The sequence below is a fragment of the Carettochelys insculpta genome, chromosome 17 (assembly GCF_033958435.1).
Source record: "Carettochelys insculpta isolate YL-2023 chromosome 17, ASM3395843v1, whole genome shotgun sequence".
NCBI lineage: Eukaryota > Metazoa > Chordata > Testudines > Carettochelyidae > Carettochelys > Carettochelys insculpta.
Genome location: NC_134153.1, coordinates 4,033,871 through 4,054,789, shown reverse-complemented (window position 1 = coordinate 4,054,789; position 20,919 = coordinate 4,033,871). Strand labels below are relative to the sequence as shown.

Here is a 20,919-nt window from a genome sequence, read left to right as displayed (position 1 = left end):
GGCGTGTCTGTTTGGGGCAACATTACCAGGCCACACAGCTTAGATCCACAGAGCCGAGAGCAGCGTTGCGCCCACGGCGGCTGGTCTTTCTCAGCCTGGCTAAGGCTCCCACAGCCACGCCGGCCGAGTCCTCGTGCCCTGTGGCCCTTGGTGGGGCCCAGGCGGAGCGAGGCACCAGACCACGACGGGACGTCGGTGCCAGTGCAAACAGGGCTCCCACGGGGCGGAGGGGGGAATATGAGACTTTAGAACAGCTTTAAAAATGCCCCCGATGGTCGTGTTCGGGGCAAAGACTTTCTGCCGACAGAGGCGCAGCCTGGGCACGATGGGCAGTGGATCGCCAACCCCACATCAGAGCTGGGAGGCAACCGCAGGCATCAGAGCCAGGAGTCAGCTCTGGTCCCATGCCCCGTATCTGCCGCTCCAGGCCATGCAGCCGCACTGGCTGACCCCGGCCTTGCAGACACTGTCGCCCAGACCAGACCTGCCTCCCAGCTAGATCCTAACTCCTGGAGCCGATGGGCCACGTGAGTTCCAGTGAGCCGTGTGATACCAATCCTCCGTGCGAGAAGAAGTGCCGGGGTCGTGCATGGTTGAAGCGATGCCCCTGAGGGTCGAGGACACCGAGCTTCTTGCACGAAGACGCCTGAGGCTCAGCTACTTGCTTGCATAGGCCATGCACACTCCTGGCTTCGGGCTGGGATGGCCGTGTTCCCTGTAAGCTGAGCACTTGGGTGTCTGCCCTGGGAGATTTAGGTTTAGGCCCAGCTGATTAGCACAGCGCGCACAGCTGGCAGCTTGTGTGTCTATGGGTGGTGCACATCCACACATGCCTGGTGCGTAGAACAACATTTATTCCGCCCGTGGATGGAACCAATTAGCGGGAACCTTGGGGGCGATCCTAGCATCGCTTGCCAGTGTGAAGGTTGACTTCTTCTTTCCCGCACCTGCCTGTTTCCTGGGCTGCTGAATTCCTCTCCACTGACGCCCAGGTCAGCTGATGGGGCCAGGCCCCGCCCAGGCAGCTCTTGTCTTTTGCTGCTGTTATAAAGTCACAGACCTGTGGGAGAGGAAGGCAGAGTGCATTGCGGACGAGAAACCTGCTCCGGAGCTGTCGCACAGGTAGGGCAGCAAGGCTGTGGGTGGGACGGGATAAGTTGCCCCTGGTTCCCTCCCCGCAACTCCTTTGAGGTGCTTGGTTTCCGTAGGGTGGGAATCAAGTCCCAGAGGTAGGCGGGGGTCCAGGCTCAGCCCATTCTGCAGTAAAGGCTGGTGTTCCTTGCTGGGTTTCTCCCCTCGGGGCTTGGCTGTACTGGGCACCAGCTGTTATTGTTGACCAGGCTGTAAAGGAGCATGTTACAGGCACAGAGTTTGACCCCTGGCATGGCATTTCTGCTGGGACCAGAGCGAGCCCCCAAGTACTTATTTCCCACAGGACTGGGCTCAGAGGGGCAGCTTTTCAGAAGGGAGCATCACCCTGGGTGCACACAGGGAGCTGATCCCCCCCGAAAATCTGTCTGGGAGAGTCACCCGGGGAGATGCTGTTGCTGAGGGCCTCTGGGCCCAGCCAGGGGTGCTGAGCACTGGAACAGCTGGAGACGGGCTCAGCAGATGTCGGTTGTCCAAAGACTATGGACACCTACTGAATTCTGATGATTTCCACAGATTGAAGAGGTGGCTCTTTGCCCCAGAGCGTTAAATTGCAGCGTCCCCCGTGGGGCTCATGTGACAAGAGGGGCTGTTCCTTGTGCTGGGGAATTGCTCAAACCAACACGAATAAAGGTCTAGAAAATGCAACCTTTCGCTGGTTGTGAAAGAACTGGGCTTGTTTAGTTTGGAGAAGAGAAGACTGAAAGGGGACATGAGAGTGGGTTTCAAGTCCTTCAAAGAGGGTTATAAGGAGGAGGGAGAAAAATTGTTCTCCTGGGCTGCTGAGCGTAGGACAAGGAGCAATGGGCTTAAACTGCAGCAAGGGACATGAAGAAAATCTTCCTGACTGTCAGGGCAGCCAAACACTGGAATAAATTGCCTGGGGAGGATGTGGAATCTCCATCGCTGGAGAGATTTAAGAGCAGGTTGCATCAAACAGGAATGATCTAGAGATGGTGCTTGGTCCTGCCAGGACGGGTAGGTAAAGGACTGGACTCTATGACCTCTTGAGGTCCCTTCCAGTTCTAGTATCCTGTGATTCTGTTCAGCTTTGGGATCTGCTGCCCTTCATGGTTATTGTCACATGGCCAAAGCTGGTGGGCAGACACTAGAACGAGGTGTTTTTTTTCCTGGTGCATTTGGAGTCACTCCAAGGACCCATTCCTGCTCGACTTCCCTGGACTCAGGCTTCAGCCCCCGAAATGGCTCCTACCGGGTCAGAGCCAGGGATCAGGAAGAGCTGACGTTTGACAGCTGAGGCTGGAGTCTGGTTGCTACATGTCTTCTGTGACGGGCTCTTGGAGTGGGGTGGATGATCTCCTGCTGCTGCCTGTTTCTCCAGCTCAGAACACATGGGCCCTTGGGTCTTATCGGGTACTTCCGTGTCCCAGAAGTGCCATGCTCAGGCCGAGCGTGGGGCACCAGGATCCAGGAAGATGGGTGTTCTCTCTTTGAATGGGGCTGGCCTCAGGTGTTTGCCGTTGTTCTGAGAGCCCAGCCCCTGGCGTCAGTGGCCAATGCGAAGGCCTTGACTCCACCAGTTCCCGGGAGATCTTGATCTTTCCAGTCGTGTTTTCAGAGCAAAGGTCTGTTTCTCAGCCAGAGCTGGCCCAGCGGGCCTTGGCCAGTGGGCGTTGCTCAAGGTGCACATGATAGTGGGGCCCACCTGGTGGATGTGGCGTAAGGTGGCACGCTAACAGTGGGGCCTGGCCAGTGGGTGTGGCTTAAGGTGACACGCTAAAGGCGGGGACAGATTGGTGGGTGTGGCTTAAGGTGGCACGCTAAAGGCGGGGCTGGTCAGTGGATGTGGCTTAAGGTGGCACGCTAACAGTGGGGCCTGGCTGGTGGGTATGGCTTAAGGTGACATGCTAAAGGCGGAGCCAGGTCAGTGGGTGTGGCTTAAGGTGACACACTAAAGGCGGGGACAGATCGGTGGGTGTGGCTTAAGGTGGCACACCAACAGTGGGGCCCAGCTGGCAGCTGGTGGACATATCAGTTGGAGAGTGGGGCCCTAAAGCTGCAAGGCCCAAGGCAACTGCACTGCGCGTCACCCTAAGGCTGCGCCTGGTCCCAGCACACCACGCCATTGTCACCCAGAGCCCTGCGAGTGGGGAAAAAGTAACGCAACAGTCCCAGAACAGACGCCACCTTCCCTACTGCCTGTGCTGGGTTTTTGTTCTGCGGGCTCAGAGTGCGCTGGAGGGTGGAGTCTTTCTGGGTGTAACGAGGCGAGCAGCACCCACTTACACCCACAGAGCATTTGGCCTCGACTCTTTATGGGAGGTTCAGGCCAGCCCATAGGAAGGGCAGAAAGTGAAGCTAAACCGCTAAGCAAAGAAAGGCCCTCGTGCTCCTGCACGCTCTCCTTCCCTGCTCTGGCTGCAGCCGGTGGTGGCTCTGCCTGAGGCCAACCTCACGAGCACCATGGGCCATTCCTCAGGTGTGGAATTCAGTGCCATTGTGGAAGGGACCCAGAGTGCTCTCTAAGTCCCTCTAATCCATTCATGGGCAGAATAAATTTTGTTATGTGCACCGAGGCATGTGTGGATGAGCACCACCAGTAGAAGCACATCATGCTGGCTGTGGGTGGCTGTGAGCGCTCTGCAAATCAGCTGGGTGGCACCTGAATTGCTCCTGGGCAGCCGCCCAAGTGCTTGGCTCACAGGGAACCCTGGCTGGGCCCCTGCCTCTTGCCCTCTGTCTGTATCACCTGGGGAGCAGGGCACGGGGAACTGGCCTGGCTGAAAGGAGGTTTTCAGTGGGTTCTTTGCAAGGGGGCTGTAGTCTGGCAGAGTTGCCCATAGAAAAGTGAGCTGCGGATCAGAAAAAACCCAGCGTTCTGCATGCTGTCAGTCTGGCAGGTCAGCACAGTGGTAAAACCCAGGTGCTCCAGTAATCCCACATACCCATGGCACTGCGGCAGATAGGGGTGGCCACAGGTCTTTACCATAGCTCAGACTTTGCCACCCCCACATTATGGACAGTGCTGGGATCCCCACGGCTCTCACCTTTGTGCCATGTGTTGTGCCGAGAAAGCCTGGCCCCGTGGTTGTTAGCCTGGGACTCAGGTGACCTGGGTGCAAAGCCTGGCTCTGCTGTGACCATGGGCAAATCACTTGTGAGCTCGGTGCCTCAGTTTCCCAGCTGTAAAAGGGAGATAAGAGCAATCCCTACTGCACAGAATTGGTTTGAGGCTGAATACCTTAAAGACAGGGCTGTACTGAGAGCCTTTGGTGCTTGAAGGGGCACAGGCGGCTAAAACTCACACATCAGGCGGCTAAAAACTGGGAACCAGCTCCCATTCTGATTGACTCTTCTGGATCTTGGCCTGTGGTGTCCAGCCAGTCCTGTGGCTACTGCTAGCATGAACTCGCCACATTAGGCTGGAAAGATATTTCTTGTTCAAGCCGCCTAGCCACCCTCAACTGGCCGCATAGCCACATGTGGTAAGTGTTGGAGGCCACAGAGCTACGCCAATTGATTCCATAGCTATGAAAACAGACCTACCGAGACTTCTGGCCTGTGTTAGGAAGAGACTGAGGGGGCTGGTAAACCAGGTTGCACTGTGTGTGTCCTTTTCGCATCTCAGCCAAGTCATGTAAATGAGTCAGTTTCAGGAGTTGGTCAGTTTTGCTTTGTGACCACCCCACCGCCAGCTGGTTTTGTTAGCCTGGCTGACGTGGTTTGGGGTGGGGGTGGGGGGTGACACCTGCAGAGGGATGTTTAGTCCTTTCTTGAAAGACTCGTCTTGTCCGGGTCATTAACTCTAAGCTCTTGGCAAGCTGCTGCTCATGACCCTAACGCTGGGGGCGAAGGGGACACCAGCATTCTCCTGGGGCAGGATGTTTGACTCGCGCTGCGGCATCTTCCAAAAGGCTCAGGAATTATTAGCCCCAGAGTTGGTTTTCCCTGTTTTTGTGAGCTGCAACTGGTATGGTGAGTGCGTGTGTGTGCGTGTGCGTGTGCATGAGAGAGAGAGAGAGAGAATGGACTTTGTGTGTGAGTCTGTACTCAGGGTGTGTGTGTGTGTGTGAGAGAGAGAGAGAGAGAGAGAATGTACTTTGTGTATGTGAGTCTGTACTCAGGGTGTGTGTGTGGGTGTGGGTGTGTGTGTGAGAGAGCGAGAGAGAGAATGTACTTTGTGTGTGTGAGTCTGTACTTGGAGTGTGTGTGTGTGTGTGTGTGTGTGTGTGTGTGTGTGTGTGACTGTACTCTTTGTGTCTATGGATGTGCGCCTGTACTTTGTGTTGTGTGTGCGTCTCCCTCTCTCCCTCGCTCTCTCGTTGTAGGTCAGGGGCTGATGCTGAGCATATTCTTATCCTCCCTTGGGCTTTGTTCCGAGGCTCCATTTCTGGCTCACTCGCGCACACAGCTGTGCGTGTACATATGCGTCCACAAACGCCCACACAGGGCCATGCGTAAGGACACCCAGTCCCCAGCCCCGTGGCGCACAGCCCTGTGGCGGACGAGGTTGGCGGTGGGCCAGAGCCCAGGGGACGATAAATAAAAACCCTCGTAGGGCGAAGGAGGTGCCTAGGGGGGCGAGAGAAAAGGATCCCTGTCCCTTTAAGCTGTGGTGGCATTAGGGATCCCTCCCTTTACGTGCAGAAACCGATCATGTGATTCTGCAGAAACTTGGCCTGGGCCCGAAGCTGTATCAGTTGCAGGCCTCACGTGACTGGCCTGTTTGAATGGGATCTTTTCACAGGCCGTGCCAGCTGACACAGGCCTCCTGTGCCCTGCGCACCCAGTGCTGGGGCGGCTCACAGCTGTGGAAATCGGACCCTGGGGCAGGCGCCCGCCCTGCTGCCGGTTTAGTCTGCGGGTATTGATGGCACAGAGGCAGCTAGTCAGCTGGCAGGTCACACCGACTAAAGCCATGGGACTCGGGCTCTCACCAGCAGGGGTTGGGCGCCAGTGAACCGCAGCAAACAAATGCATTGGCTGTAGTGCTGGCCGTATGCTGCAGCCACACCTTGGTTTGCAGGAGCGGCCCCCCACCCCCAGCCCATCCCCCACTCAGGGGTACATACAGTGGCAGGCTGGTCCGGCAGGGTTGGCATTGAACCTGGCCCCATGCCTGGGTCTGCCGCAGACATTCTGTGCAATTTTTGGGGCCAGGCCTGTTGCCCTGTTCTGCCTCAGTTTCCCCACCTGGCACGTGGAACTGACTGGCGATGTGCCCCGTGTGCCCGCAAGGGGGGGGCCTCAAGCCGCATGAGTGCCAACTGTGGCTTTCCTTGCCTGAGGGTGGCGGGAGCACAGCCGCTGATGTGGCAAGATTAGCATGTCAGCCAGGCATGACTCAGCCTGACAAAGAGCAGCTGGCAGTTTCCTGGTGCCACATGCAGAGAGAGAGAGAGAGAGCGAGAGAGAGAGAGAGAGAGAGAGAGGGAGAGAGAGTGTGTGTGTGTGTGTGTGTGTGTGTGTGTATGTATTACTCTGTCCTGTAGACCCCACGTGCATCACATATGGGGCAGGCTGGCCATGATACCCGGTTCCATTCCTACGCTCTTCCCCCCCGCCCCCGCCCCAACCCCAGCAGGGCCGTTTGCCTGTGAAGGCTGAGCAGATGCCAGGTTACCATTTGGGCTGTTCTCGTTTGCGTTGGCTGCTTGGGAGCAGACCTGTCCCGCGTGCCTGTGCGACACCCCCCCCCCGCCCCAGCCAGCGCCACTGTGCCAAACGGACACTTGGGCCAGTGCAGCCCAGCAGCAGGTGATGTGGTGGCTTGGGCTCAGGTTTTGCTCAGCTGGTGGGCTTGCTTGGATTTGAAAACTGCCAGAATTTTACGCTGTCATTTTAATTGTCACAGGGTTTCCCCTCTCTTTTGCAAACAAAGGCTCTGGAGCAGAGTATGCAGGACAGAGAGAACCAGCATAAAGCCAGCTGGAGGGAGGGGAGTTGCATTGTGGATCAACTGCCTTTGGGAGCAGCCTGCTTTGGCTCACTCTGGTTTTGCATCGTGAATGGTCTGGAGTCGAAGAATGGGGGTTTACATTGCCCAGCCCCAGGCAAACCAGCCTTGCAGCGTGCTGGGACGGGCCCTTAGCACAGCCGTGCAGGGATCCATGCGCCCCCCCTTACAGGCTGGGCCTTTCCTTGCATTGGTCCAGCTGAAGGCTCCAGGCTGAGTGTAGCGCCCTGTAAGCCTTGGCTCTGTTTGCTCCGGAGCAGCTGGCTCACCCCAGCCTTTGCATGTCCTCTGACAGGTGGTTCCTGGGAAGGAAGCAGCCATGTCAGCTCTGTACCCGTCGCTGGAGGACATGAAGGTGGATCAAACCTTGCAGGTAAGAGGCTGGGGTTTGGGGCCGGCTGACACCGAGCTCAGCTGTTGGAGCAGTTTCTGCAGGACTCCAGTGTGGCTGTGTTGGTGGGGGGCAGGGACAGATATAAAGCCAGTGCACCCTGACCTTTTGCTCAGCAGTGCTGGATGGGCCTTTTCAATCAAAGGCTTCAGGTGCTGCAGGAGCAGCCTCACCGCCCCCCCCCCAACCTCGCCTCGGCCAAAGGTCCCTCTAATTTTTCCCATCCATGTGCAGAATAAATTTTATGTGTACTTAGGCTTGTGCGGATGCGCACCACCCACAGAAACACACGCTGCCGGCTGTGGGTGCTCTGCTAATCAGCTGAATGGTGCCTGAATTGCCCTTGGGCAGCTGCCCACGCACGCTGTTTACAGGGACTGCTGCTGCTTTGGCGTCAGTGACCAGCTCAGCTTTGCTCCCGTCCTGCCTCCAGAACGTGCTTGCCAGCTGATTGCACCGTGCTGAAAGGGCGTGCGTGTGAGGGAAGGGGGTGGGATTCACAGAGCGCAGGGACAATCCCGGCTCTGGTGCTGGGACGGGGGTAATGGGGGGGGGGTTCATGTGCCAGCTCCTCTCTCCCTGTCCCCCCAAGGGACCAAACAGTGAATTCTGACTTCTCCGTACAGGCTCAGGCCAATGCAGCTGCTGGGGCTCTGGCAGGGATTAGCGAGACGACAGAGCCAGCCAAGGTGACTGGTAAGTCTCAGCTGAGCCCCAGTTCCTCATCTGAAGAGGTGGGACAGGCTCCTAGAACAGGCTTGGTTTTAACAGTGGCCCCAGGTGTGGGGGGAAAGCGCAGTGAACAAAGGGTTAATCTCAGCTGCACTACCTCCCCCGCCCCGCCTGCTCCGGGGGCTGTCGGTGGGCTGCTGGGGGCAGTGCAGTGGGGAGGCACCGTCTGGGGCAGCTCAGAGTGTAGATCCCCCAGCCCAGCCCTTGGGAGACGGGCCCCTTCACATTGCTGGTGGCCAAACGTACTGACCTGATGAGCCCTGGCTGACAGGGCTCCAAAGGTGGGGATCTGGAGCGCAGGGCAGCAACCCCACAATGGGGTGGTGGGCTGTGGGCTCCTGCCTTGGGGGGATGGGGTCTTGGGGTGCACCTGCTGGGGCCTGGCCTTCAACCGCACTGCCACGCGCCTTGGCAGGTGCCTCCTGCCTGGCTGAAGCCCTAAGTGCTCCTCCCCACACCCTGGTGCAGGGCAGAAGCCCTGGGTCCCCTCAGTCTGCAGGCAGAGACTGGGCCTGGGGGGGCCTGGAAGAGCCGCGTGTGGCTCTGGGTTTGGCCACCCCTGCGCTAGGACATGTTCTCCAGCCCCAGAGGACAAGCCTTGCTCACTGTCGCACTCCTCTTCCTGGGCTGTGCCAGACAGGCCGGCGAACCCCCTGGGCCCACTGGTGAGCGCTAGGGCCCCTGGCTACCTGTTATGGTTGGCCCTGGAGTAGCTGGGGGTGCTGAGGGATCTCGCCCACGCTCTGAAGCCAGCCGTTGGCTGGTCTGAGGAGTCCCAGCGGCCTGATTCACCCAGCATGGGAGGTGGGTTCCTGGTGCGCACCTCCAGGGAGGCTCTCGTGTGGTGTGGCAGGACAGGCCCCAGGGCCGTGGGCTCGGCGCCTAGTCAGACTGGCTCGCTGACCGTTCTTCTGCCTTTCACCTCAGCCCCTCCAGTTCTGTACCCAAACCTCATGGAGCTCGGGGACTACATGGGCCTCTCTCTTGCCAGTGACGAGGTCCAGAAGGACCTAGCCCTGGTCCCAGCAAGTGGCAACGTAGGTAACATTGGCCGTCCAGAGAATGGAACCGTGTCTGTGCCCCCCGTCCCGTGGCCCCACCCCTCCCACGCCCTAGGCCCCGATAAGCCGTGTCCCCGTCCACGCCTGAGAGCCGGCAGTATCTCCTGGTCGGAGGGCAGGAACCTGTAGGCCAGGCCCAGGAAGAAGTCCCCCTGAAGAAGCAGTTGTTCCTGTGCCTGAGTACGGACCCGCAACAGTCCCCGCTCTGGGCTGTCCGGTGTCTCTAGGGAACAGATGAGCCAGAGCCTTCAGCTCTGGGAGCGCCTCCTTCCCACCCAGCCCCCCAGCCCTGAACCGCGGTGCTGGGCTCCACTGCTGGGCCTGGCCCTGGGCAGCTGCAATGTTTTGCAGCAAGTCTGGGGGGTGGACTGTGGCTGAGCCCCGGCCCCTGCTGCTGGGTGCAGGGGGCTGGGAGGTGGGGGGGGGGTCACCTTGGGCTTCTGCTGCCAGGCTTCTCCACCCATCTCCCATCCCTGCCCACTGCTCCCCTCTCCAGCAAGCGATGCACGAGGGACTAGCCCTGAGCCCCTTCTCCCCTCCCAGCTCCCGTGGCCCCACTGCATGTGAAGCGTCTCGGCTGGCTCACGTGCGGGTTGGCTTCTCCAGCAGGCAGCGGGCCCAGGCCCTTCCTCCCAGGGCATGCTGGTCGCCCCGCTGACAGGGAACAGCCTGGGGCTGCGCAGGGCGGAGATCAGGCCAGGCGTGCGTGAGCTTCACCTCTGCAAGGACGAGCGTGGGAAGACAGGCCTCCAGCTGAAAAGCATTGACCAGGTGGGTTCTGAGCGTTGGGCTCCCATCTGGCCTGATTCCTGAGTGAGGGAGGGGCTGGGCCTGCCTGAGCAACGGGGGATTAATAAGCACCAACGTTCCCTCTCCTCTTTTTCACTCACCTGTGGCTTTTTCCCACATGTGCGGAATAATTTTATGTGCACAAAGCCCCTGTGAATGTGCACCACCTGGCGGCGGGTGCTCTGCCCGTCAGCTGGGCAGCATTGGATCTTCTCCCGAGAGGCTGCATGAGCCCCCAGCTTATGAGGAACACAAGGAGCGGCCCGAGGCCTTTGGATGGGCCAGTGAGCGGCTCAGACTGAGGCTGCATTTTTGCTGCGCTCTGACTGTGCGATGGGGCCCAGGAGCTGGACTCCCTCCAGCCAGCCTGGTGCCTGCTGTCCTCCAGTCGCACTCCTGTCGTTGCAGCCCCAGACCCTGCCAGCTGAGGCCTGGCCGGCATTCCTCACAGGCCCCTCTGCAGGCAGCCGCAATGGTCACTGCTAACAGTGTGCGCGCCGTCCCAGGCCCCCAGTGCTGCCCACGTGACGGTCTCTTCTCCTCGTCCCGCAGGGGGTATTTGTGCAGCTGGTGAAGGCCAACTCCCCTGCGGCCCTCGTCGGGCTGCGCTTCGGGGACCAGGTGCTGCAGATCAACGGGAAGGACTGCGCTGGCTGGAGCACGGACAAGGCCAACAAGGCCCTGAAAAAGGCCGCCCCGGAGAAAATCGTCCTGGTCGTGCGAGACAGGTGAGTGGGGGGGCGGGGCGCCGGGCCTGTCCCCGTCCTCTCCAGGGGAGCACCAAGTCCTGAGCATCGTCCATCTGCCGCTGCCTCCCCCCCAGGCCCTTCCAGCGCACTGTGACCATGCACAAGGACAGCACGGGGCACGTCGGCTTCGTCATCAAGAAGGGGAAGATTGTGGCTCTCACCAAAGGCAGCTCCGCAGCCCGGAACGGTCTCCTCACCAACCATTACGTCTGTGAGGTGAACGGGCAGAACGTCATCGGCCTGAAGGTAAGGGGGTGATGGGCTGGCAGGGCAAGCCCTGGCCGCGAGAGGGACCTGCTTGTGAGAGCACCTCAGGCCCATGACAGGAGCCACCCATCTCCTGGGGCAGAGGGTGAGTCTGTGGTGGGTGTCCATCAGCTCCAGGGTTTGAGAACCTGGCCCAGAGGCTTATACGACGCTGCCTCTGCGGGCTCTGGGTCCCTCCTTGCTAATGGCTGCTGGTGAACAGCTCCTGTGGTGATGGCTCAGAGGTTGTCACACCAGACAGAGGCGCTGGGGACCCAGCAGCTCGAGGGGAGATTTTTTTACAGCCCTTGTGGCTTTGGAAATCTGCCCCGGCTTGATTAAAAGCAAACAACTGAAAGCTGAAGGACTCAGCTCTGGAGCAAAACCACCCAGAAATGAAAAAATCTAAAATGGAGATTTTTGTCTGCAGAATTTCCATGGCTGTTTGGGTCTCTCCTCCCAGGCCTCTGTTCACTGCCGGCCCAGCAGAGCCCCAGCTCTGGCTTTGATGGGGCCAAATAAAGAGTCTTTGTTCATGTCATTTAGCAAAGGTAGAAAAAGTTCCCCCCAAAGGTTACTTGAGTAAAAATGCAGTGGCTTTAACTTCTGGGTACTTGAGTACAATGATGACGACGATGGGTGTGTGTGAACTTTTACTCAAGTAGTTTTCCAGTGGGACGCCAGTGCCTTGTACTTAAGTACACCCCCCCAGCAGCTGCACTTTTACTCAAGTAACTTTCTGGGTACCTTTTCCTCTGCTGCCATTTAGTGGTGTTCACTGGTGCGAAGTCAGACTCGGGAAGGGCTCCTCTACAGGGGAAGGGCACCCTGCAACTGCCGCGAGTGAGCGTCTTTGGGCATTAGCCACTCGCTAGCTGGGTTAACGAGTTTACTTTTTTAAAGGGTGACGTCTAATGTTTAATAACCAAGCTTGCATTGTGCAACCCCCCCGCCCCACTGCTGCGCACCTGCCAGGTAACTCAAGGGCCTGTGCACTGACCACTCAGCGTCTCCTCTGTCATGGAGCAGTAGCTGTGCCTTCGCCCTGCAGCGGGGGGATGCTCAGCTCATGTGGTGTCTCGGTCTGTCATTTGTTTCTCTTCAATGTCCCCCTCAAGGACAAACAGATCCTGGATATCCTGGCGACAGCTGGCAATGCCGTCACCATCACCATCATTCCCACTGTGATCTATGAGCACATGGTCAAACGGTAAGGACTCCCCCGCCGGCCCCAGGTCCGAGGGCGCAGTGAGTGGTCCTGGCTGGCACAGCCTCGCTGGAGTCAGCCCTGGAATTGTCACAGTGCTCTGGTAGACCAGGGTCCACCCCAGCCACAGCCTGGGTCGATGTGCTGCAAGCATTTGTGCCCTGGGGTCACCTTTCCCATCTGGCAGGGAGTCTTGGAGCTGAAACCAAGTGGCCTGTGAAGTGGTGAGCACTTTGTGTCAGCAGCACAAGGACGGGGCCCGGTCACAATCCCATGCTGCCTTTGTGCGGTGCTTGGTGGACCAGACGCTCCTGCCTTTCCTTTTAAATGGAGTGACCCAAAGCCCAGGGAGCCCCCAGGCTTGTGTAAAGGTGCCCACTGTGGGCCCATTCCTCTGTCTTCCTCTGTACATTGCTGTCACACTCACCCTGCAGTCAGAGGCAGGAGCCGCGTCCTCCTCCTCTGCCGTATGGCACTAGGTGCACATTGTGTACTACACACTGGGGAGTTACCCAGTACCGCTTTGGTACTGTTCACTTAGAGTCAGTTCCTGCCCTCCCATCTCCCCCCAGCGTAGTGTAGGTCTGGTCTGTGCAAGAGATGAAGGAGCGGTACTAGATGAAGATGCTGGGGCCAGATGCTGCACAACCACTTCCTAACAGGCCTTTTCTCCATCTGCTGACTAGGCTGTCACCTGGGCTGATGAAGTCATCCATGGACCACTCGCTTCCCGAAGTTTAAAGTCCAAATGAGCTCAGCGAATCTTCCTTCTTCTTCAAAGAATGATCCCACAGCCCTTCCTACGTGGCCTGGGAAACCGGGTGCACCTCCTATTTGAGCGCAAAGGCCAATTGTTTCCTTTAATCTTTTATTCCTTCACCTGGACAGGCTGGAGATTTGTTTGTCCACCCAATCAGCTGGTGCCTGAGGGTGTGTGGAGCGCTGGATGGGGGTCGAGATGTGGGTGTTCATACACCGAAGTGAGGTGAACGGGCGGGGAAAGGGGCTTCCCTGGTGGAGGTCATAGGACGGCAACTTTTTCAAGACCCTGTGCCGAGAGAGCTGTTTTAATAAATTAAACAAATAAATAACTTAAACTTAACTAACACTGCTCCTACCGCCTGTTCTTCACCCGAGGGAAGTGTGGGGTGGGGTACGAACTAAGGACTCCCTCAGCCGAGTGGCCATTGGCACAGCCATTGCTGAGCGTGTCACAGCCACTGCACAATACCACCTCTCCTCCCGTAGTTTCCTAACAAAGGTGAGCCCTGCGGCTGCCAGCAATGCAGTCACACTTGCTGCTTTTTGCACAAGTTTAGCTGTGACAATAACAGACACGAGTTCTTCTCAGGCAATGCCCCCGGGCCAGGTGCAGGGCTCCAGGGAGGTGTTTGCAGAAGTGGTTTGGCCTAGAACAGATTAACGTGGAGAGCAGGGGAGAAGCGGAAGGCCAGGCGGCAGAAAGACAGGGGCGTGTTAATACACCCAAAGGAGCGCTGCGGGGGCTGGAGAAGTCCCAGCATTTCGGAACAGAAAGCCCCCCCCAGGCAGATGACACTAAGCTAAGCTAGCGGGAGAGGTAGATACGCTGGAGGGTAGGGACAGGGTCCAGAGTGACTTAGCCAAATTGGAAGACTGGGCAGCAAGAAAGCTGATGAGGTTCGATAAGGACAAGTGCAGAGTCCTGCATTTGGGCCGGAAGAATCCCAAGCATTGTTACAGACTGGGGTCCGACAGTAGTACTGCAGAAAAGGACCCGGGAGTTGTAGTGGACGAGAAGGTGGCCATGCGTCAACAGTGTGCCGTTGTAGCCAAGAGTTAATGGCGTATTAGGTTGCATCAAGAGGAGCGCTGCCCGTAGATCCGGAGAAGTGATTATTCCTCTTTGTTCGGCTTTGGTGAGGCCACATCTGGAGTACTGTGTCCAGTTCTGGGCCCCCAGTTATAGGAGGGATGTGGATACACTGGAGAGGGTCCAGCAGAGGGCCACCAAAATAATTAGGGGGCTGGAGCATGTGACCTATGAAGAAAGGTTGAGGGAATTGGGACTGTTTAGTCTGCAGAAGAGAAGACTGAGGGGGGATTTGATAACAGCCTTCATCTTACTGAAGGGAGGCTGCAAAGAGGCTGTGGAGAGGCTGGTCACAGTGGTCACGGATGGCAGAACACGGAACAATGGTCTCAAGTTGCAGTTGGGAAGGTCCAGGTTGAGCATTAGGAAAAATTTTTTCACTAGGAGGGTGGTGAAGCACTGGGATGGTCCTCCCAGGGAAGTAGTGGAGTCTCCATCCCGGGAGGTGTTTAAGTCTCACCTCCACAAAGCCCCTGGCAGGGCTCATCTGATGGGTTTGGTCCTGCTTAGAGCAGGGGGCTGGACTTGATGGCTTTGTTAGGTCTCTTCCAGCTCTATTGTTCTATGGTTCTATGATGCACTCGGCACTGGTTGTGTTCACTTCTCCAGGGTCTTCTGGCGACACGGGACTGGGGCTTGAACTAGAACAGCCCCTGCCCCAGCTGTTTGATCAGCCCTAGGGTGCCCAGCTGGCTGCTTTTCCTTCAGGCCAGTCCCTTAGTTATGCTGCCTCACAGCTACCTTGACTTTTTATGGAAAATGGGCAAATAATTCCGCATTGCACGGCTCCTGTTCCCTGGCACCCGCTGTCTCGGGCCGGCAGCCTCCACTGGTGGGGAGCTCCTCTGAGGGGCAACTGCCCTGTACCTCGGGGCAGCAGCTCCTGCTGCAGGGGTGCTCGCTCCTCCACAGGGCAGCTGCCCCATTCCCCAGCACCCCCCCAGCACAGCCCCTGCTGCCAGCGAGCTCTGCTTTGCTCCCCAACATCCCACGCCTTGGGGAGGCAGCTCCTGCTGCGGGGAAGCTTCTCCATGGGGCGGCTGCCCCGTTCTCTGGCACGGCAGCCCTTGCTGCCAGGGACCCCTGCCACAGCACAAAGCCCCCATTCTCAGCAGACCCCACCTCCCTGGTGCCTCATCAAGGAGCATCAGCCCCCAGCACTGAGGAGCCCTGACACCGGACAGCTGCCCCCAGCCCTGGAGGCCGACGTCCCACACTTGCCCCAGGGCAATGTGGTCCCCCTACTTCTCCCCCCATCCTGGCACGACACACCCAGCCGCCGGAACTGCGACCCCACCACCAGGGCAGGCCCAACAGCCTCTGCTGAGGCTTCAAGCACAAGGCTCTCTGGGCACTGCTGCGTCTCCCCATCTCGGGCATGGCGTTGAGCTCTGAGGCCTGAGAGCTCATTAGCCCCCCCCGCAAGAGCAGAAGGGCCCTGCTGAGTTGAGACCTCCAGTCTGCTTGTGAGCAGCGGGGCCGAGGGCCTGACCCTAGCGCAGCTTCATCGCTCCGAGGCAGGGCTGCTTGCCGACGTGCAAGGAGAAACGCCCCTGGAATCTGCGCGCCGGCCCAGCGCAGACTCTCACAGCCGGCGCTACGGAAAGAGCCGTGGCAGAGACCCAACGACGTTTATTACAGCTACCAACAGACAACGATTACAGGCCCCTGGCAACAAAAAGTGAGTACAGCTTTTAAGTTCTGTGTTTAAAAAATATATAGATTTCTCTCTCAAATATAATCCGACGTTGATTTCTCGGCAGAGCTTTGGATAGTCTAACAGACGTACATACACATTCACGAGTACGTTGCACAAGAACCTTACGTCCTAGCTCCAATTACAGTCACCACTTCGACTGGATCACGTCTATTTCTTCCCGAAGACTTTACATTCCATTCGCCACCCCCCGGCTCCTGCAGCCCAGCCCCTCCCAGCAGCCCACCGTGTTTTGAAAATCGGCAGCCCGCTTCTGTCCTGCAGCAAGCTCGTGTTGCACAAGGGTGTTTATTTGTGACAGGCCAGGTGCGCAGGACACAGGTGAGTATGAGCACATGGCAACATCAACACACACAGCCACACCCCTCCTCTGTCGCCCACCGGTGGCCGTTGGGGGTGGGGGGGGACGTGACCAAGGTAGCCAGTAGCCAGCCACGTGTGGCAAAGTCCGAATAAAGCCGCTCGCCAGTCTGACCCAGAGGGGAAACCGCGGGGAGGTGTATCAATGTGATCGGCCCCCCCCCGTGAGTGGACCCCCCCTTAACAAAATGAGCTTTAAGCCATCATAAAATATATCTATTAAAACAATGACTCCCTCCCCCCACGGGGCGTTGGGGAGACGGCGGCAGGACGCGGGGGGAGCATAAGAGAAGAGACATTCGTTCAAGTAATCGTAAAGGTCAACACAATCTTTGCAGCCAGGTTCAGAAGCGTGTGTGTGCCAAGCCGCACACAGGATATAGGTGCATAGTTGTCACTCTGTGTGTGTGTGTGTGTGTGTGTGTGTGTGTGTGCGTGCACGCGCACGTGTGTGTGTGTGGACAGAAATGCACTCACACCGCTCTGAAGGCCTGGCCCCCGGGGTGCGTCGCATCCCAGAGAAAAGGGGGCCAGGTCCCCCAGACTCACTGAGTTGATTTTATGGGCGCTGCGGAAAACCTCCACCAGTCCGAGCACGGCGCAGCTGCCAGCAGGCTTGTGCTGAACTGCAGAGGAAATGGCTTGGATGGGGCCGCCTTCGCTCGAGGCGTTTGCCCCGCACTGCTCAAGTCCCGCAGCGACGTGTGGCTTTTAAAGGCATTGCAGGAGGCCGCCCTGACACGAGGACGTGTTCTGCCAGCCTGCGTTTTAGACCGACAAAAGGGTTACGCTCTCCCCGTGCCCCACATGCCTCTCTGGTCGGTTCCCCCCACCACTGCGGCAAACAAAGCAGCACTCGCAGCCAGTTTCAGGCTCCTCCAGCGTGAGCACCAAAAGCTCCAGGCAGCTGCTGCCGGGCAGACTCGAACCTGGGACCTCAGGGCAGGTGCCTCCACCGTTTGAAGTAAACACCAGCAGGCTCTCAGCTAAGGCTGCAGAGAAGACTTGTTCGTCCTCTGTGTCAGTGCCACTCCATGGGACAGTGAGTCACCAGCAGGCGGGTGGGTTACAGCTGCCGCAATGGGCAGTGAGATGCCCCACCACTGCTAGCATAACCAAAGCACTCACGCTGCACTTCGCAGATGCTCCAGCCAGAAGCGAAGGGAGCACCACCTGCCTCTCCCCGCCCCAGAGCAAAGAGTGGGATGAAGCAAAGCTGGAACAAAGGACTCCGGGGCCTTGGTTTGGCCTTGGCTGAGTGTGACCCTTAAGGACTCGGTCGGCCAAGGGCGCAGAAGTCAGCCGGTCAGTGGAACCTGCAGCCGGGGAACTTCTACACAGGCCTTCGGTTTGCAAAAAGTGACCGTAGTGCAAAGCAGGGAATGAAAAGTTACTGAACTCAGCACCCCCGGGAACCTGCCCGGAGATGCAGCGGGGGCTCTGGCTTCATCGAGTCACATGAGGTATATCTGGCTTCTCTCACGTGGCCATCGTGCCCTTACGGTCACCTCGCCCAGGAGGCAGAAAGCTTTACAGCTGGCTCAGCAAAGCCGAGCTTGACCCACCAGGTCCAAATCCCCAGGGAGCGACGTCCAAACCGAATCTGAGAGTCAGGAATTCGGTCCTCTCCGCTTATTCCGCAAAGCCCGCTGGCAACCAGGTCACCCGCTGTGGGGAGGTGTCCCCCCTGTAGCCCTCGTTCCCACCAGCGGGCCCAAGAACCACTACAGGCCCTGGGGCAAAGGGGGATCGGTTTCATGCCCTGGAAGCGGCGGGGTGGAAGGCAGTCGTCCCCCACTTAACACTGCCCCTCTCCCCAGCAAGCTTCATGGAGCGCGGCAGATAAAAGGGGCCCAGAGCACCAACTGCTGCCAAAGTGGTGGCCAGTTGCCCCTTTGAAATGCCGGACCCTGGGGCAACTGCTCCTTTCTCCCCTGGTCGGTGGGCCTGGTCCCCAGCCTGCCTGCTTTCCCTCTGTTCTCTCCATGTGAAAATGAGTCTTTGCATTGCCCCTTGAGAGCTGCAGCAGCTGCAGTCACTAACTTCTGTCCTCAGAGCCCTGGGCAGGGTGTGGCAGCTTCTCTATGGAACTACAGCGCAACTGAAAGGACAAACAGGAGGCAGCAAAAGACCAGGTGGGCAGGTCACCTTCCAAATGGCCCTGCCAGGCCAGAGGGAATGACAGAAGAGGGGAAGGGTGAGGTGCAAGGGATCGCTCCACCTGGGAAGGGTCTGGAAGGCCCATTCACCCACGATGGAGTTATGGTGGGTCCACACAGCAAAACCTGTCCCCTGGCTGCAAGCAGCGCTCCCTCCAATTTATTCCATCAAGGGGTGGAATAAATTTTGTTACATACACCACTCTGTTGCAGATGTGCACCACCCATAGAGGTTTGTGCTGCCAGCTGTGGGTGCTCTGCTAGTGAAGTGGCCTTGTGGGTGGCCACGCAACTGCCCAGCTTACAGGGAACACTGGTCTCAGCGTATAAAGTTAACCCACTCGGGGTGCAGCAGGGTTAACTTGTGCAGCAGGGTTAACAGAGCAGTGCAGATGCTGGGGTTGTGCTGGAGCCCGGGCTCCGACGCCTGGCAAGGGGAGGGTCTCCGAGCCTGAGCGGGAACGTCTACACTGCAATTTTGAGCCCTGCAGCCTGAGCCTCAGCCAGCTGACCTGTGCTGGGTCTTGCTACTGCAGGCAATAGCACTGGGCAGATGGTCCCGGTGCTACGCATCCATGCTACAGACTTCACTGGCGAGCAGTGCAGAATCCATCAGCTACATCCCCTGCTGGGTGAGCGTCGTTCACCACGGAAGCTGGGGTGTGTCTGCCCAGCTCTGCTCTTCCAAAACGTTTTATTCCTCCAAGCATCTCAGAAGCCAAAGCAAGCCAGAATCGCACTTCCTCAGGCCCCTAACAAATGCCTCGGGAATTGCATAACCTAATCAGAAGCGAGTTGCCCATGTACTTCAAATAAATAAAACCAACGTTCAGCGTGGCTGTAATTTACAATCAGTGGTCATGTAAATTCTGGCCGCTCCAGAGTCAGAACTCGAAGCCTTGGCAATGCGTTTGGTTGGTGGCGGGGCAGAGTTATGGCTGGGACGTGCCGCTGCCACCTCCCATGTTGCCAACTGAGCGACAGCTGATCTTCCGTAAGGAGTGCAGGGCAACCATGCAGCACCCGCGGAGCAGCGAGCTGATATTGTATATGGGCTGGCCCTGCCTTCGCTGAGTACGGCACAGCCAGGCTACCGTGGGCACTGCCGGCACCACCACGGCCAAGAGATCCACGATGAAATGGCGGCTCCAGTAGCTTTTCGGTGCCGGGACTTCTTGACTCAGCTCAGTGGCGTCTTCCTCCAGCGGGCAAGTGATGCTCACCGACTGGCTCGTGCGAGGGGGCTGGTGCACAGCAGGGTTGTTGTTCACCAGGGCTGGGCAGCCCTCTTGCTCCGCTGCAGTCTCTGTCCCATCTCCTGCGGTCACCACCACAGCGGAGTTGGGGTCCGTCGCCATCACGTCCACGGTCTCGGGGAAGTTCTGGGCCTGCATCTCAGAGCTGGGCACAACGTCTTCCATTTCGGACACCCACACTGATGTGGGGCTGCCCAGGCTGCAAGCCTGGGACTTCATGACCTTTTCCAGGATAGTGTCCAGGTCTGGTTGGTAGTGCACAAAGTCCGTTTGGATGGCCTGCTCCTGCATGCAGCTGGCCTGCACTCCCGCCTCCATGCTGCCTTGCGCACCCATCAGCTTCTCACAGGTGGAGCTGGTGGGAAGTCTGGAGCCCAGCGTGAACGAGCTCTGCAGAGAACCCTCCTCCGTGCAGAACTCGACCCCTGAGGAGAGCAGGCTGCTCTGCTCCAGCAAGTCCGTCCGGCTCAGGGAGTCATCTGCAGCCACAAAGCCACTGTCCACCACCTCCTCAGCTGACAGCGTCTGTGAGTCCCCAACATTCCTGTCCCCTGCTGCCTGGTCACTCAGCTTGGTGTAGGTGGAGCTGCGGGTAAGTGAGCGGGCTGGGGAGCCCCCCGCTGACTCCCCAGCCCCTTCCTCCTTCACAGCCCCATTCTGTGCTATCTCCATGCTGTGCAGCAAAGTCTCCAGCTTCTTATTCTGGATGTTGATGTCCACAAAGTACTTCTGAAGGCCTTTGTCCTTCTCCATCAGGTTGTTCTTGACGGTGTCAATCACCTGCTTTAGTTGTTTGATCTCCTTCCGGGCCTCCTTGAGTGCCAGCTGAGCCTCCACGCGATGGCACTCCTCCTCGATCCAGTCCTCCTGCATCCTCGAGAGCTGGGTCTTCAGATCCTCAATCTCCGAATCCCTGCACCAGACAGACACACACAATCACCACCACTTCCGTCCACGGGGGCCAGGGTGGGGACACGGCTGCAGGCTGGAATTTTGACAGGTGCCACCAGGCTGCCCAAAAAGTAGTGTGGACGGTGGATTTCTGGGGTCGCTCTCTGGGGGCAATTTATTCTCCAACCCCTCTAATCCCCAGCTGTCTCCTAGGAGGGCAGACTGGACTCCCATAGGTTAAACGGGTCACAAACGGAAACACCAAGGACTTTGGGATGAAGTTGGTCTGTGATGAGCTTGTCCAATCCCAGGTTCCCCTGGGCAACAGAATCAGGGAGGTTGTGTGTGTTATGTAAGAAGAACGGCCTCGCTGGGTCAGACCAAAGGTCCATTCATCCCAGTGTCCTGCCTTCCGACAGTGGCCAATGCCAGATGCCCCAGAG

The 20,919-nt window shown here is 58.2% G+C and overlaps 2 protein-coding genes across 6 annotated transcripts in view; one reads left to right on the top strand and one right to left on the bottom strand.

The window, feature by feature from the left end:
* The first annotated feature begins 1,055 nt into the window (after positions 1-1,055).
* SDCBP2 (syndecan binding protein 2) lies at positions 1,056-13,338 on the top strand. Of its 3 annotated transcripts, none has more exons than XM_075011630.1 (9): positions 1,056-1,122; positions 7,362-7,439; positions 8,084-8,153; positions 9,117-9,226; positions 9,860-10,021; positions 10,592-10,767; positions 10,863-11,034; positions 12,153-12,244; positions 12,928-13,338. In XM_075011630.1, exons 2-9 carry the CDS (start codon positions 7,386-7,388, stop codon positions 12,980-12,982), a joined length of 891 nt encoding a protein of 296 aa, XP_074867731.1. In that variant the 5' UTR covers positions 1,056-1,122; positions 7,362-7,385; the 3' UTR covers positions 12,983-13,338. The 3 variants fall into 3 exon arrangements, with proteins under 3 accessions (XP_074867731.1, XP_074867730.1, XP_074867732.1); XM_075011629.1 differs by having other exon boundaries at positions 9,857-10,021; XM_075011631.1 differs by lacking the exons at positions 1,056-1,122; positions 7,362-7,439; positions 9,117-9,226 and having other exon boundaries at positions 8,115-8,153; positions 9,857-10,021.
* Positions 13,339-15,716: 2,378 nt separating this feature from the next.
* SNPH (syntaphilin) overlaps positions 15,717-20,919 on the bottom strand; it is a 43,754-nt gene continuing 38,551 nt past the window's right edge. For all 3 annotated transcript variants that reach the window (XM_075011685.1, XM_075011687.1, XM_075011686.1), the window contains exon 5: positions 15,717-20,498. In XM_075011685.1, coding sequence (XP_074867786.1) covers positions 19,262-20,498 — 1,237 coding nt within the window. In that variant the 3' untranslated portion in view covers positions 15,717-19,261. The remainder of the gene's footprint in view (positions 20,499-20,919) is intronic.

Coding starts and splice junctions, on each gene's coding strand:
- SDCBP2 (XM_075011629.1), top strand. CDS start 7,386: ATGTCAGCTCTGTACCCGTCGCTGGAGGACATGAAGGTGGATCAAACC. Junction 8,154..9,116: donor AGAGCCAGCCAAGGTGACTG/GTAAGTCTCAGC, acceptor CTTTCACCTCAG/CCCCTCCAGTTCTGTACCCA. Junction 12,245..12,927: donor TATGAGCACATGGTCAAACG/GTAAGGACTCCC, acceptor TCTGCTGACTAG/GCTGTCACCTGGGCTGATGA.